Genomic DNA, 17,971 nt, shown 5'->3' with positions numbered 1-17,971 from the left:
AATAATTGTCCGCGATTAATTTGAAGAAGATTCTGGACAATTCAAGTGAATGATCTGGCCACCCAGACTGAATGAATCCCATCAAACATTTATGGGATATAATTGATAACTCAGTTTGTGCACAAAAACTTGCACTGGCAACACTTTTGCAATTATGGCTGGCTAGTCCATGCCACATCAAGTTGCTGCACTATGTCAGGCAAAAGGAGTTCCAACATGATATTAGGAGGTATCCCACGACTTTTGCAGCCTCATACCACATGTAAACTCTCATTTCTCTGACTTATTGATGACCATGTATGTCAGGAAGGAATATGTAGAGGTTGCATAAGCTACTGCATTTGTTTCCCAAATTGGTCACAATGGAACCTGAATGAAAGGTATGTCATTATTCCCACAAATACATCAAAGGCTGCAGCTATTTTTAGCAGGGGTGCAAATGACCATCCCAGTTTTGCCAACCTGTTTGGAGCCATCATATATCCACAGTGTGTCCCCGTGCACACAGCCCAGTTAGTATAAAGCAACTGATAAGAGTTTGTCAATTTTCCGCATCTGTGACAGCACAGCTAACTTTTGTAAATACTACAGTATCCTGTCGGTAGACATAATGAGGCAGGAATAGTAATGAGAGTGCAGAGCTAAAACGGTAATGTTGGCTCAGAGCAGATACACTGCGATAGGATAGCATGGGACACATTAGTATGGGAAGTAACAAGTTATATTTTATTACAATAATATTTTCATCAATTATTTACACAATGACATCCCACATAACATGAAATCAACATTTGATTTTTCCAATCATAAACTACGATTTATAGAATTCCTTAAGTTGTTCATCTGTTGGTTTCAAAATTACTTTATCTGGAAGGTTCACTACCCATCCTGGCTCTAACCCAAAGAATATCTGCCGAGGATCTTTCCGCATACAGAACATTGAATACAATGGGTCATTTTCAATTTCTGGAAGCTTGTAACCATATTTTTGTGCCAGCACAAATCTTTCCCAAGAAACTTTTTCTGGGTCTGCCAAGTAACCCCTCTTAGCTGGGTCAGTATAATATTCAATTGCATCAGCAGGTGGCAACATCCTTCGTGGTATAGGTTCGCCTGTAAATACAAAAACAAACAATATTGTATAATGTACTTAATATTATGATTGTATTAAAAACAAAGATTCCAAGACTTACCAAGCGGGAAAGCACCGGTAGACAGGCACAATAAAATAATACACACACAAAATTTCTAGCTTTCGCAACCAACGATTGCTTCTTCAGGAAAGAGGGAAGGAGAGGGAAAGACAAAAGAATATGGGTTTTAAGGGAGAGGGTAAGGAGTCATTCCAATCCCGGGAGCGGAAAGACTTACCTTAGGGGGAAAAAATGGATAGGCATATACTCGCGCACCATGCCACTTTCCTTGACGTTGACCTCCACCTGTCCAATGGCCAGCAGGGATAAGACTTCCTAAAATCCTGCCCCGAAATGAGATCCATCCTTCATGAAATCCTCCCCACTTCACCAAGAGTGTCTTTCCGCCGTCCACCTAACCTTCGTAACCTCTTGGTTCATCTGTATGAAATCCCCAAACCAACTTCCCTACCCTCTGGCTCCTACCCTTGTAACCGCCCCCGGTGTAAAACCTGTCCTATGCACCCTCCCACCACCACCTACTCCAGTCCTGTAACCAGGAAGGTGTACACGATCAAAGGCAGAGGCACGTGTGAAAGCACCAGCAACAGACTGTCCATTCGCATGAATGGACACAGGCAGACAGTGTTTGTTGGTAATGAGGATCACCCTGTGGCTAAACATGCCTTGGTGCACGGCCAGCACATCTTGGCACAGTATTACACCGTCCGGGTTATCTGGATACTTCCCACCAACACCAACCTATCCGAACTCCGGAGATGGGAACTTGCCCTTCAATATATCCTCTCTTCTCGTTATCCACCAGGCCTCAATCTCCGCTAATTTCAAGTTGCCGCCACTCATACCTCACCTGTCATTCAACATCATCTTTGCCTCTGCACTTCCGCCTCGACTGACATCTCTGCCCAAACTTTTTGCCTTTAAACATGTCTGCTTGTGTCTGTATGTGTGTGTGTGTGTGTGTGTGTGTGTGTGTGTGTGTGTAACTGCACGCCTGACACCGTGTCCCTGGCCTGATGACAAAACTTCCATCACTAAATCTGTGGCAGCCAGTGTGTTTAATGATGAGAGAAAATGGTTGTCCAGTACTTATGTTTGGTAGGCCAAATTCCCAGTGTTACTGATAGAAACATTTATAATAGAAAACAGTAACTTACTTTTAGAACTTTTATGTTCTTTTTCCAGGAAGGAAAGAATGGGAAGTGGGGTGGTCACTTAACCCAATGCTGAGAGGGATGTACCCTGTCTCAGTGACTACCCACTCCTTCCTAATTTCCCCAACCTGACAAAGAAAGTTCTCAACGCCTAATTTTTCTATCTGCAGTGTTTTTTATATTTTCTCTATAAATGAGTTTATTTTAAGACTGTAACAAGAGTTGGCATAAAGTTTATGATGGTTCAGGCTATTACTGCTGCAAATACTACTCACAAGCTCCCATCAATATTTTAAACTTGATGCTACTGCTTACTCCCAGGTAGATTCCTAAAAAGTACAGCCTCATATGGTCCTTTCACTCAGTGGAGACTTTACACCTGTTGCACTAGAATCGTACCATGATGAGCTGTTGTGTCCAAATGCTCCACTGCAAATTAATCTAAATATGAGGAGACTGTTCTAGTCCACACTGAAGTATTTAAGCTTAACTTGTGTTTTTCTTACATCAAATGTACGTCAGTTACAGCAGCACTGCTAGCCAATGGTAAAGCCCTCTGAATGTACAATACTGATTAATTACCGCCAATCGTGATTCATAGTCATATGAATAGCTCTAGCTCTGTGCTCCAATTAAAATTCCATTGTAACTGATATTTTAATGAGGCAAATGATGCGGACCGAGCATCTGTTTCTCAGGATCCAGGTCTTGGCTGTGTTGTCTGCTGTGCTGCCACAAGCCTTGTTAGGTGATGTGGCCTTCATGTTTCAGGATGGGGCAGGTGAAGTAGGAGGCTAGGGTGGAAGGGTAGAGAAGAGCGCCAAATACAGTGATTTTCGCATATTCTATTGTGTCACTATAAAAATATTTTTATGCAAATAAGGCAAAACTATATCTACTCCAAGATGTTAGTATTATGGTAAACGTTTTACTTTCTACGCAAACATATTGAAAAGAACAATGCTATATTCACAATTTTTATCGAGCGATCAACAAAACTATTTGGTTAAAAACTCCGATTCTTTTGCATCTTATAGTCGAACACCATAGCCTGGCTTTAGCTGTCACAACTATTATGATGTTTTGAAATTAAGAAAACTACAGCAGTTAATTCCAGGAGCTTGTAGTGAAAAATGTGATCACTTGATTCTTTACATTCACAGGATTTTAGGTCGTATTTTACTACATACAAATGGCAGCTATCATACCAAAATTGTTTTTAAGAGAGGAAAGAAAGCTATATCTCATTACAATCTGGAATAAATATAATGATTCCAAATTCAGAATAAATTGGACATGCTTTCCAGTTTCAATATTTGCCTCGCAACCAAGGAAAATCTCAGAAATATGGGACTGGAGCAGTTTTAATACTATGTATGCGGTCACGGCATGTCACTTTGCGCCAAGCTGATGGTGTCCCTACGCAGTATGCTGATTTCATTCATTCTATAGTTTATTCTAACAAGATTAAATGAAATGAAATTGTTTGTTTGAACCATTAGCATAAGACTAAAGCATTGGACTGGTAATGAAAATGTTGCATGTTCTAATACACATTCAAATTTTAATAAGCTAATTTGTTATTTTTTGTCTAAGGAATCTATGACCTCATAGTAATGCTATCACACAATTAATGGCTATCAATAGTCAATATTGATCAAAATTTATGTAAATGGTTATCCTATGAAATATATTTGTAAATTGCAACTGTGATTGTACAACAGTTACATGATTTACTAATAACATATGAGAATTTGTGCCAGATGGTGACTCAACCACATTTCCTGACTGTTGCAAGTGGTCGTCTTAACCACATCGGCTATCTCAGCATGCTTCCATATGGAGGCATTGGTCCTAGAATTGTGCTTTGATAGCCAGTGTTTAAGACAACCACTTATTATAAGCAGGGAATCCAATATGTGAATACATTTCATAATTTAATATAGCTATCAATCTCCATTATTGTCTGTTTCCTTGGACATGTAGGCATGTCTGAAGGTTTCATCAAATTATACAGACACTGTAAAATACAGACACTGCACTACTGTAAATCATTCTTCGGCCTTAGTAGTTGTTCCATGTACTTCACTGCAATGGAGAGTTGCCTCAGTGCATGTGAATCATTCTGTAGCTGATATCAAAGTAAAATATATTTAATTTTAGAGCAAAATCATCAACTTAGCAGGGTACCCTAGGCTCGTAGTCTTTGGGAAGCAGATCAGAATTATTAATAGGAATTTAATCTGACATTTCTGCTGTTAAAATATATGAGCTGCATAAAATTGTCAAAAATTTCACAACGAATAGGCTGATAGAATAATTCCGAAAAAGGAAGAGAAACACATTTTGTTTAAGAGTCAGTTGGATACAGAATATTACGGGCACAGATATAAGGCTATAGTTATGCGATTGGTTTTAGCAGTAAGATTCTGCTAAGAAGAGATTCTAAAAAAAACTAAAAACTGTCGCTACGGATCCAGCTTTGCTCTACATTCAAAATCTATATTGCTTTATAGCAGTTCTACTGTGTAGTGCTGCGAACTAGATTATGCAACTATTTCTTTTTACTCCCAATGTCAAAGACAGAAAGGTATAAGACGTCTTACAATGCATGCTATGTGAGTCATGTATTTACGTGGTCAGGCCATTGCCCTGAAGGGGGCAGGCTCTGTGAATACTGCAATAATGTTAGGGAATCCTCCAAATAAGAGAAAGATAATAGTGGGACCCCTGCTACCTCTCACTAAAGTGACAGACAGAACTGCAGACCCATTAAAAGGCCACAAAATACTGTAGTGAGAATAGCAAAGGAAAAGTATGCAGTAGAAGAAAGTGAAGTAGGATCAAGTCATTTAAGCACTCTAGGAAATTCGAGAGACCATTTGAGAACCGTGTGATGAATTTCAATTATCATCAGGGTGACATAGCTCGACGTCACATTTAAAATAGCTATTGAAGAAAGGAAGGCTGTCTTAGAAGAAATGGAACTTTTTGGAAACAACAACTTGTCACCAAGTAATGTAATGTAATGCATGGCATGGAGAAAGATGATACTGTAGCACAGCAGTGTTGATTTATGAGGAAAATATCGAAAGGAAACTTTGAAGATTTTGTTTGGCTTGACAAAACTTGGGTAAATGCAAACCATTCAATGAGTATATGTTGGACACATGATTCAGTAATGGCACAATGCCATAGCCCATCGGTAAAGGTAGAAGACTGATCTTTCACCAAGCACATACATCTGGGGTATGTTGTTGTTTAGATTGAAGAAAACCCTCCGAGTTCCACAAGAAAACAAAGAGACATTTCAGCAGTTGTTTAAAGAGTGCCTTCTGAAAAACTCGAGCAAGCCTTCAGTAATAGTGATGGACAAAGCCTTGTATTATTCAACTATTCTAAATAAGGCGTATACAGTAGCTTCCAGAATGCATGACTTTATCAAGTGACTACAATCAAAAAACACTGCCATACCAGGCAACTATAGAAATAGAAAATTATTGGATATCATGTCTCAGAACAAACCATGTTTAGATCTATATGTGATGGATGAACTTGAAAAAATTACGGCCATTTAGTTTTCAGACTGTCACCACACCTCTGCAACTTCCATTCCATTGAACTCATACAGGCTCAATTTAAGGTCATGTGACAAGCAACAAAAAATGTTATCCCTATGTTAGCAGAAATAGAAAGACTGATGAAGTACATTATAAAAGAAACTTTGCCATCATATTGGCTTAATACCGTATGACACATGAAGGAAGTAAATAATGGAAGCATGGAAGAATGAATGTGTAAGGAAAAAGAACAGTGAACAACTTATTTCATTAATTTATGAAAGCAAATTCTAGTGACCACACAGACTATAGTAGAAGTAGCTCAAATATCAGTGGAATTTATCTTTTAGTGATATAGTATATTACCAATTTTACATAACATCTATACAAACAACCAGCCTACAAATGCTGAGATGAGACAGTCTACATAGGCCAATGGTACTGCCATGGTCACCCAAGGTATATCATTTGAGGAAATGGAATGGAAACTGATGCAGACTCTTTAATACTGAGCTATCTACAACAGAGTAAATTTCCTCAAACGAAATTCCTGTAACTCGGGGACTTCCTCCCACTTCAGAAACAAATATGCAATTGGAGGCAAAATCAAGAGTTGTACCATGATAACTTGTCAAAGTATTTGGTAATCAAGTTGAAAGGTCTCTGACATTTTGGAAGCATCATCACAAACAGTTAATGGAAAAGTATCTGTGAGAAATAATATCATCCAAAGACTCATCAGCACGAAATAGGGAGCTCAACTGAAATGTCTGAGAACACAATGTTAGTATGCAACACCTTTCTGGTACAACCCCGCACATCCCAAATTTGTTGACATGGCCATTAATAAGACAGTGTGCATAGTGGGTGGCACCCTAAAAGCAATGCTAGTCCAACAAAGTTGCCCCATTGTCAGCATAGCTCAACTGACAATCAGAAGGCAAGATGCAGCTGAGTCCAAAAGGAGGGGGCAGCCTAATGATCACAGGCACCCAATATATGGCTACCAAATACAAAATAGCCAACTGAACTCCCAGAAAAGTTTTGTGCAAATGACCAACTGCTTGATGAGCTGCCCAATTTAGGGCAAGAAAATTTATTGGTTGGTCGGGTGGAGAAGGGACCAAACTACGCGATCATCAGTCCCTCTAACCTTAGATTAAATAAAACAGATAAAATCCCACATTAAAAGAGGGAACTACAATATCCATAAAATGATGAACTATTGACAGGGAAGGAAGGAAAAGGACGGAACAAGAGGTGAGGAAAAGAAGGTGACTAATGACAGGGGCATGAAGGAAGAAGCACAGGAGACAAGAGAAATGCTCAAGACATAACAGACCCCACAAGGAAATGAGTGGGAAGGCAAACCACCAAGCCCAGTTGAACCCAATCCAGTTGGGGCGAAGGGGGGAGCAAAAGGACTTGCCATCCCCTCCACTCACCAATAAGATGGAATGTCCCTCCCTGAAATAAAGCGATAAAAACCCACATCACGGATAATACGTAAAACGAGATCCGCCATTGAGGCATTGTCAGCCAACAACAGAGGTAGCGAGCCTGGAAAGCTAGAAGTCCCGCATGGTGGCTAAGTTGGGGCAGTCCAACAAGATATGAGCCACAGTCAACATCAATCCACAACAGAGAGGGGGAGTCCTCACGACAGAGGAGATACTGTGAGTCAACCCAGTATGGCCGATGAAGCGCCGGCACAGGACAACAGAGGCCTTACAAGAGGCCCAGGAGGAGGACCACCACGGAGTTGTAGAAACCTTAATCGCCTTGAGCTTGTTTGGTGAAGAAAGTGTGTGTCACTCTGCATTCCAAAGGCCACAAACCTGATGACGTAGTGCTGAGTGAAGGACTATTTCCGGAATGCCAATAGCAAGAGACGGCCTGGTAGTAGGTAACTTAGCCAGTCGATCGGCAAGTTCATTGCCAAGAATCCCAGCATGGTCTGAGGTCCAAATGAAAACCACTGAGCATCCCCGTTGAGTGAGGAGAGAAAGGGAGTCCTGGACAGCAGTAACCAACGGGTGGCAAGGGAAGCACTGGCTGATAGTGTGCAAACCGCTCAATGAGTCACTACAGATAGTGGAGGATAGACCTGATCCTGAGCAGGAGCAGATATGATCCAGTGCGCTCAAGATGGCTACCAATTCGCAGTAAAAACACTACAGCCATCAGGCAAGGAACAAAGTTTTGAGCGTAGCGCATAGATGTAAGCAAAAACAGTGCATCAAGAATTCATAGAGCCATCAGTATTGCCGATGGGCAAAAGCCGATTGGATAGCAGACTCCAGGTGCACCAAGTTATCCACAGTAGAGTGGCTACAGCGAAAACCACTTTGAGTTGATGACAAAAGGTCGCGGGATTCAAGGATCCAAAACAGCCGCTGACACACCAGGCGTTCAAGGAGCTTGCAGAGGGTGTTGGTAAGGCTAATTGGATGCTAACTATCCAACTGAAGAGATTGCATCCCTGGCTTGAACACTGGAACAACAATGCTTTCCTGCCACTGGGTAGGTAAGACTACCTCACTCCACAGACGCTTGAAGAGGGTCAGTATATGATGGTGGCCAACCACCGATAAGTGTTGGAGCATTTGGTTATGTATCCGATCAGGTCCAGGAGCCGTGTCAGGACAAAGGCAGTCGTTCTGAGCACTCTTTCAGGAGAAGGAATGTGGGTGGATACTCAGCCAATGCCGAAGCTTGAGTAAAGTGTTCAGAGAAATTTTCTAGTACAAAATCCAGATTGGTAAGGACAACACCATGCACAGAAATTCCTGCAACCCCAGTGGGAGGACCGTGGCCAAAAATTCACCTGAGTTTCGCCCAGACTTGTGAAGAGGGGGTGTGTGGTCCTATGGCAGCTACGTATCATTCCCAGCAAATCCATTTCTGAAATTTGATTAGGTAGCAGGCCCTGGCACAGAGTCATTTAAAGACCAGAAGAAGAGCAGTATAAAGGTGCCACTTGAAGTGTTGAAGAGCATGGAGGCAGTCTTTTATGGCTGCAGCAATTTCCTGAGTCCACCAAAGGACCATCTTCCGGCGTGGGGAACCTGAGGAAGAAGGGATTGCTGAACAGCTGCTGAAAGAATGGCAGCAGTCAAAGACTGAGTAGATTCATCAACACTGTCATGTGGCAATACAGGGGGGAAGGGAGCAGAAGAGAAGGAATCCCAATCAGCCTCAGAGAGGGTGACAGGGCGAGACACACTGAAGTCAGGTCAAAACAATCGGATAATGGTTGCTGTCACATAAGTCATCGTGGACTCCCCACTGAATGGAGGGAAGAAGGACGGGACTACAGATGGAGAGGTCATTGGTAGAGAAAGTGCTGTGTACCACACTAAAGTGTGCGGTAACACCTGTGTTTAGTAAACAGAGGTCAAGCCCTGCCAGAAATGCTTCAACTGTCCTGCCCAGGGCAGTAGTCATATGACTACTCCAAAGAGGGTTGTAATAACAGGAAGGGAGAAGAGTTGTTGAACAAGGGTGGTAAGGTCCTGGGATATGGGCGGCCTGTCAGGTGGGAGGTAGAGATTACAGATTGTGAGTGGCCGGATGGACCCTGACAGCAATGGCTTCCAGAGTGGTATGGAGGGGAACCCATTTACTAACCATGTCCTTGCAGACCAAGGTGCAAACACCACCAGAAGCCCGTAAGAGGCCAATTCGGTTCCAACAAAGCATGGAACTCACAAAGTGCGGGTGAGTAAGAATTGTCAAAATGGGTCTCCCGGAGTGCAATACAAGCGGCAGAGTAGAAGGAAAGAAGGGGCTGCAATTCTGGAAGGTGATGCAAATACCCATTACAGTTCCACTGGAGGATTCTCAAGCTGGAGTCCAAATGGGAAGCCAACGGACCAGAGTCGGTCACGCCGCCGAGGTACCATCTGTCACTGATAAGGATGTGGTAACATCCATATAGGTGGGGTCAGACTCTATTGGTTCATTGACTGGGGGAGGGGAAGGCTGCACCTCAGGGGGTACCGGAGGGGACTTGCTCTTGTTCTTGCGTTTCTGCTTCTTCTCTTGTGAAGGAAGAGAAGTACAGACTTCAGCGAGGGCAGGCACGGAATTACACTGGATAATCTTGGTGCCCACCAGCTGGGGATCACACTGCCGATGTTGAGTCGTAGATCGTCATTTAGGGGGTTGTCAGGAAGAGGAGTCCTGGGAGGGAGCTCCAGTACCAGCAGCCGCCGAAGGAGGGGAGCACTTCTCTGGTGGGGGGAGGGGGAGTGGGAGGAGGAGGCTCAAGGCATGAGGTGAATGGGGTGGGGCTGGGAGGAGGAATGGGCGTAATGGGATCAAAAGTAGAAGACATAGGCATGGTATGGAGCCGGTCATACTTTTGATGAGCCTCAGTGTAGGTGAGCTGATCTAAGGTTTTGTACTCTTGAATCCTTCTTTCTTTCTTTCTTTCTTTCTTTCTTTCACAAACACCGGGCATACAGGCGAGTGTGGAGAATGCTGTCCATGACAATTTACACACACTGGTGGGGGAGCACAGGCACTCCCCCATAGAGGGGGTGCCCACACTCACCACAGAGGGGATCAGTGGTGCAGTGGGAAGATGTGTGTCCAAACCGTAAGCATTTAAAGCATCTCATTGGTGGTGGAATATAAGGTTTTACATCACACTGATATACCATTACCTTGACCTTCTCTGGGAGGACATCCCCCTTGGAGGCCAGGATAAAGGCGCTGGTAGCAGCGTGATTGTTTGGAGGGCCTCAGTGCACACAGCGGATAAAATGAACCCCTTGCTCGAGGTTAGCAAGGAGCTCCTCTTCAGTTTGGAGAAGAAGATCTCAGTGGAAAATAATGCCCTGTACCGAGTTCAAAGATTGGTGGGGCGTGACACAGGCTGGGACGTCACTGAGACAGTCAAAAGCACGCAGGTCACAGATTGGGCAGCAGAAGATGTCTTTATGAGCAAAGCACCGGACTGCATTTTACTCAGCGATTGCACTTCGCCATCCTTGTCTTCAATCGTCTCCATGAAAAACAAAGGGTTGGTCATGGCAAAACTTCTGCCATCCGCCCTGGTACAAACCATGTAACGAGGGAAAGGTTTCAACACAAGCTGGCGAGCTTGACCTTCCTCCTAGGGGGTGGCCAGGGAGGGTAAGGTCTTCTATCACTCTTAGAGATGGCCACAGAATGGCCAGGATAGTGAAGCTTTTGGCACTTAATGCGCAAGGCGTCTGCCCTTGTACCACCCACTCCGATCAAGGGCTCACACTATGGGCACCACGCAGCCACAGCAAGAGCTGTCTGGCACGGCAGCCATTGTCAGGAGTTCTGGTGCCACAAAGTGATGAGCACTGAATCCTTGGCATACATGAGGCATTAACAGCTCTGATACTAGCAGTGTGATCCCTGTAGTTTCAGGGGGCTCAGCCGAGTGGGTACTTAACAGCCCCACCACACGGACTGGCTACCATTCTGGCAACTTAGCTGGAGGGGGGCCAGGGTGCAAAGGGAAGGGGGAGGGGAGAGAGAGAGAGGAACCTGTGCACCATGGAAGTTAGGTAGGGAGTTTGTCCCCAAATGGCTCACACTGAACTGAGAATTTTGGGAATGGAGGTCAAACCCCAAGGGGACCAAAGAAAGGAGATGGAAACAGCAAACTAAACAATAGCACAGATCAAAACAAAGCCAGGAGGATAGCCAGGCCGACATAAAGTGCACTAAGAGGGGAAAAGAGGGGGCAGGGACAAAGGAGTAAGGATAGAGAGGGAGAGGAACAGGGATGGTAATGCAGCCTGGAAAGGAAGGAAGACTGCAACAGCTCGGGGCCCCGAGCACGCCACACACGTACCCACAAAAGGACTATGGGCCTCCCGAGAGGAAAAAAAAAAAAAAATTATTGCAAAACTGTGTTAATCAGAGGCCAATAAAGCCTAAAGAACAGCTGGCTGTTGGGAATCTTCTACGTTTCTGACTTTGGTGGGTTCTTAACCACTTAAGAACTAGGGGCACATGGTGTAATATCAAACAGAGAAAAGGGAGACATAAAGAGAGTGACTCCTGTAAATGTGTGCAATAGAAGATCAACATCGTCTAATGATATCCCCAAAAACAGGCAAAACTAGCACATTCATCATAGCAAGTGACAAAGCCATCCATTTGGCCGATTACTGGAAATATGCTCTAGTTGGTGACCAGGACACTGAAACATAAGTAGATAATCAAAAAATGCCTGAACCCGAAAACACACTAACAACCTCCTGACCTACCACTGAAAACTGCTCACTATAAAAATATCCACTGCCCAGAGTACAGCTCTCCACTCCCACTTGTCTGCATAACCCTACCCCTTCCAGAGCTTGTTGTGCTACCACTGCAAAACTACATATTCATGAGTGTACTTTTATTACTATGTGTTACCTGATCAGCCAGATATTCAAGGTAAGCATCTCAGTGTGCTGATCATTTCAGTGCCTCACACTACATGTCTTTGGATGAGGAATAAACAGAACATAAGTAAAAGTTAATCTGAGTGATGTGCAATTTGCTTAATATCTAAATTACGCAACTTACCCTTACGTATGATTAATGTTTACAAAGTCATTGAATTGTTAATTTTTTTTAATGTAACAAAGTCATCATTTTTAATTGGCCTCACTCATTAGCATCATAGCCTAAATTAACTATGCAATCACTACTTATGTTAATCACTGATAAATCTAATTACCAGTAACCTCAGTGATATTTTATATTAAGACTCCTTACGCTGATGTTTTAGTGCTGTGCTTTTCTTTGTAATAGAGGAGAGAGAGAGAGAGAGAGAGAGAGTGGTGTGAGAGTGTGAGTGTCTGCGAGTGTGCCAGGAAGTCGTATTTCAATATCAAAAGTCATATATTCTAATAGTGCTGAACTATGCTTACATCTGTGCTGCATACTTTTACATGTATGACATTGTGTCATAAATGCTGTCCAACAACGGTCTGCATTCATGCAAAAATTGGATTAATGAAGACTGATTCATGCATCAATTTTGAACTAATAATGGTGCTCAATCCACAATATATGTGGTACTTGTGTTGCATGCATATTGTGGATAACATTCTTACTGCTGGTGTGCCTGTCATGTTCCATTACACAGTATAAATATAAAAAGTTAAAAATACAAAATTCAAGTAAATGGCTTGTAGCACACAGAGTTTTGGAATACAGATGAGATCTTAGTCTTGTTGCACTTGTCACACTGATACAGAGAAACACAATTCACCTTTTGCAGGTTCATCCTCTACTGACTGCACTATCCGAGTATGACTTGTATCCTCTCTCATCTCTTACTTTTTAACTTCACTGAAGCTCTCCTGCGTATCTTGTGGGACAAGCACTTCTGCGAGAAAGGATATTGAGAAATGGCTTAGCAACAGCCGAGGGCAGGGGGGGGGGGGGGGGGGGGCAGCAAGAAGTGGTGGTTTTCAGAAAGAATCTTTCGCTCTAGCCTGTGTTGTTTTGGAACTTTCTTTCAGAGTAAAACTGAGTACCAGACTAGTATTCTAACAATACCGTTTGGAAAGTAGGTGAGCCTTACTGGAGCAAGTAAAGCTGTAAGGGCTGCTCATGAGTCTTACATGGACAGTGCAGTTAGTAAGAGCATTGCCCGAGGATGGCTATGTTCTGGGTTTGAGTTACAAATCCGGTGCACTCTTTGAATCCGATAGGAAGTTTAAAAACAGCACACATATTGCTGCAGACTGAAAGGTACAAATTGCTGCATTGCTGTTAGAGTCTTAGTAGTATCTATATCTAGTACAAATCTGTCGTATTGTCATGCTGCCTTTAGTTTCTCAAAGTTCTGCCTTTGTATGAAAAATCTGAGTTGTCATGTATGGTGAATACAACTTGCTGCACTATGAAGGCAGAACTTCATTCTATGACATCAGCTATGTAGGTGATATCAGTGGCAACCTACTTCAACCTGGCAATCGCCCCTTTCATTGCTATTTGTTTTGCATGACAGTGTGGGACTAACCTTCAAACCAGAAATCAGCCTACAAGTTAATTTACAAGAGAAAAACAATGACACAAAAGCAGGATGTGTAAATGTGTGATTGTGAGAGAGAAAAAGTATCGGAACCCTGGTTTTTTGTATTCTATTCATTGTTTCAAGGACATGTATAAAAGTATTTTGAGTCTGCACAGTAAGTTACTTTGCTCTCGGCTTCACCCTATTCACTGATCATTTCCAGCGAGTGAAATACTGCCTTCAAAAGTTCAGTGTTTGAAGTCTTTGTGTTTTAACACTGTTATACAATGGGCTGCAACTTAATCAGTAAAGACACTGTTAACCCTTGTACACCTCCACTCACTACATCTATCACAACTTTAGAGAGATAAAGCCACAGATACCTTTCATAAAGAATTTTTCTGGGTTTATTGCTGCCCACAAACTGTGTGTATCATAAAATGCCGTTGTGATCACACCTCCATTTCTTTCAATAGCTGCAATCACAGGTTCTGTTGTCCATTGAACTTCTATGTTTACTTTAGCTTTAAATATATCTGCTCCCTGAAAATACACAAATTAAAAACAAATTACTTTTAAGCACACAAAAAATAGCTTTATTATTAATGTGCTAAATACTAAATCTAAGTTTTACAATTTAAATTTATCATCTGATCACAACTAATCGCACAATGGACCTACTTACAAATTACTCTGAAAATCAAAAACACTAACACATATACAGATAATGACATAGGGAAAAAATCATAGAAAACTTAACACTGAATGGATGAACAATGATTTGAACCATCACCCTCCTACGTATGAGTTCTAAATTTATAAAAATAATGAGACAATTAACTCCATTTAAATGCTTAAAGCAAGCATTATAAAATCTTGAGCACACAAGAAAATACATTACAGAGTCTCCTTAGTAATTATAGTCATAAACAATTGATAAGCTAGGTGCTGTAATGGAGAGAGACCACACACTGTCACAGTGAAAGCAATGGTTTGATATGTCACATATTTGGGATGTTGTCAAACCTTTTACTGCCTTTTGGCAAAATAGATAAGTGCAGATTGTGAAAACCCTTCAAATCAACACATCTAACCATGAGTCCCTGATACACAGGATACTCCAGTTTCAGTTGTACTATCACAGGGATTCTCATATGCTAGCATGTACACTTCAATTTCTGGAAAACATCCACCACCACCACCACCACCACCACCGAGCCACATGAATCAACTGCCATGAGCAATAACATGCTGATGATGTAGCCACTGTCAAGGATTATAATAGCAGACAAATGTGCTAGAGAAAAAAATAACTGATCAATTTGATAAAGGACAACAACTATCTATGAGTAGCCTCACCACACACAAACACATTCCCCATACATGAGATACATTTAAGTTCCCTCCTCCTGGCACAGTTCATAATTTATATGTTGAGTAAAGCTCTCTAAAATGTTTGCTGACTGTGTCTCTTATTTTCATAATCCACTACTGCACAACACTATAAGCTAACTCCAAGAAGAGATCTATACGTAGTATATTTAGTTGCCATTGTCACATTTCTTTCACTTTATCACAACAAATTGTACTAAAAACCATGCATATTAGAGTTTGAGGTGTAAGTTAGGAATTGCATGCTTGATGTCATTCATGTTCTCGCTTCTAAAATTGAGAAGTTTTAAGTTTTTCATGTTTGTTCAATCCACAGTGTTTACAAGATCGTGATACAGAAAAGTAATGTTCCATGACATGACATGTGCTATGCGTTGATTGGCTGCCAGCTAGAAATCAAGCAGCCCCCCGACAAGTTGATTTAAGTATTTGCGAAGCTAACAAGCTGCATTTGTAGGTTTTCATATTTATACTTATGTATTATGAAAATATGCAGTTAATGTGATACACTGCATTTAAGATCACGGCAAAATTTTTAATTTTTGGTATTGGATTTTCATTGTTTTTGTTGTTGATGTATAGATCAGGTTGGAGTGCACCACTTCTCCCTAAGGCCATGTTCCAAATTTTTTCCCTAATAAATTGCACACTTACTTCATACTATGCTGTTTTCAGACTCATGGTATGCAACAGTTAGACAAGAAAACAGAACCCTACCACAATACATCAATAAAAATAAACTTTCTATGACACACTTGATCCCGTAAAAGCCTTCAGAAGGCAAGCAAATTTTAGCAACAAAAGGTAACAGGACATATTTTATGTGCTTATTTCTTTTAATCATTTTTGAAGCTCTCACTAGGTAGTGCCACTTTTGTTGTCATATTCTATGCACTCTAGCAACACATTTACAAGCTTCCATGCCTTACTTACAGCAAATGTAACTGCCAATGCCATAAACAAGAAATTATATTCAATACTATCAAAAAATTAATATTAAATGTTCATTAACGATACATCACAACATAATAAAGATAGAGACACGGGATTAAATAGCAAAGCTTCAGCTGCTGTGTCGATCCCCTTTCACCGTAAGCTGTGGAACGTGAAAATCAGGTGGAGGTTGGTAGAACACCTTTAGGCTGAATGAACAGGAACCTTCGCGAGTCCCATAGATGATGTTCTCCATAGAAGGCACATCCCTAAACTACTTCTACATGGAGCAAACCAGCATTTCCAGGTACAACCTTAAGACTAACTATTACCTATTCAAAAAAAAATCAGTCAGTCTCAACAGTTTCAAAACACACTGACTGTCATTATTTAAATCCGTGTGGGAAACACTTTAAATGCATATATTTTGGGGTGGCTCCACCTCAGAGCCTTTAACTCGAACCACACCTGCTTCCTCCATTTATATAAATCTGCTCACCACACATCACAGGTATCAACAGGAATACCAGAAAAAGATTGCCTGCGTTGGTATATGTTAGTACAGACTGAACACAGGTATAGGTATGTCGAAATCCACACAAGATGCTACATCTTGCTTAGCTACAGAGCCCCATTCTATCCCGAGGGCACCTGACCTGCGCATTAGAGTTGCCATCAAGTTAAATTTGCAAGTCTTTGGCCAGCTCAGACTGATTTCAGTGGGTTATGACAGCAATTGTGGATGAGGGTGGCTCCCAATACTTGTGGTGTTTCATGGGGTTCTCACCCTGATGAGTATGTCCTCATCAGGATGCTCCCTGCCACCGTTGGATAAGCAGCTACAGCAGCAAGTCGTATAACCCTAGCTTACTTATTTGTTAGATAGTTTAATTAATTTCTTTGCGTGTTTTTGGGTACTTGCATTGTTTAATTCATATATTTCGGGCGTATTATAGTATTTGACAGTTGTAGCATCGTGCTTTAGTGTTTACTTCGTAGATTCTTATTCAAATTGCGTGTGAGTTTCGTATAGGAGGTGCAATTTCGAGTCTTAGTTACTGTAATCGTAAATTCAGCAGATTGTAGCGCAGTCGTTAGGCATTTGTATAGGTTAGTTGATACATTCTTTGCGTGTTTCGCTTGCGTTATCTAGGCACGGACTCGTGTTTCGGCAACTGTTGTTCAACATCGTTTAGAATGGACAGGGACTGCGATTGCTGTGTTCGGATGAGGGCTGAGTTGGCATCCCTTCGCTCACAGCTGCAATCCGCGCTGACTTCGGTCGCGCAGCTTGAGGCTCTTGCCAATGGGCACCACTGTGGGGAGCCGAACTTGGGTATCACAGGGATGTCAACCTCGTCCCGTCTGTCCCCAGATCGGTCTGCCGCTGTGGTTGCCCCGGTTGCTGGCCGCAGTGGGGCTGAGCCCTCGCCTGTGGTTGATTGGGAGGTCGTTCCAAGGCGTGGCAGGCAGCGAAAGGCGTCCCCAGAGGCTGATCAGAAAGCCTCCCCGGTGCGTCTGACAAACCGGTTTCAGGCACTGTCTCTGGCTGAGCCAGATGCAGCTGCCTGCCCTGTTTCAGAGGATCATTCTCAGCCTTCAAGGTCCGGGGAATCGCAGAGGGTGGGCTTACTGGTAGTTGGGAGCTCCAATGTTAGGCGCGTAATGGGGCCCCTTAGGGATACGGCGGCTAAGGAGGGGAAGAAATCCAGTGTGCACTCCATGTGCATTCCGGGAGGAGTCATTCCTGATGTGGAAAGGGTCCTTCCGGATGCC

At 42.4% G+C, this 17,971-nt stretch overlaps 1 protein-coding gene across 1 annotated transcript in view; it reads right to left on the bottom strand.

Moving 5' to 3' along the window:
- Nucleotides 1-703: 703 nt before the first annotated feature.
- The window catches only part of LOC126272637 (39S ribosomal protein L15, mitochondrial), a 55,751-nt gene continuing 38,483 nt past the window's right edge, over nucleotides 704-17,971 (bottom strand). Inside the window, exons 4-5 of the mRNA XM_049975611.1 lie at nucleotides 14,254-14,413; nucleotides 704-1,113 (exon numbers count right to left, since the gene is read on the bottom strand). Of these exons, the coding sequence (XP_049831568.1) occupies nucleotides 812-1,113; nucleotides 14,254-14,413 (462 nt within the window). The 3' untranslated portion in view covers nucleotides 704-811. The remainder of the gene's footprint in view (nucleotides 1,114-14,253; nucleotides 14,414-17,971) is intronic.

The sequence above is a fragment of the Schistocerca gregaria genome, chromosome 5 (genome assembly GCF_023897955.1).
Source record: "Schistocerca gregaria isolate iqSchGreg1 chromosome 5, iqSchGreg1.2, whole genome shotgun sequence".
In the NCBI taxonomy this organism is placed as follows: Eukaryota; Metazoa; Arthropoda; class Insecta; order Orthoptera; family Acrididae; genus Schistocerca; species Schistocerca gregaria.
Note: the sequence above shows the minus strand (reverse complement) of the source record. Positions and strands in the feature narration are given on the sequence as shown.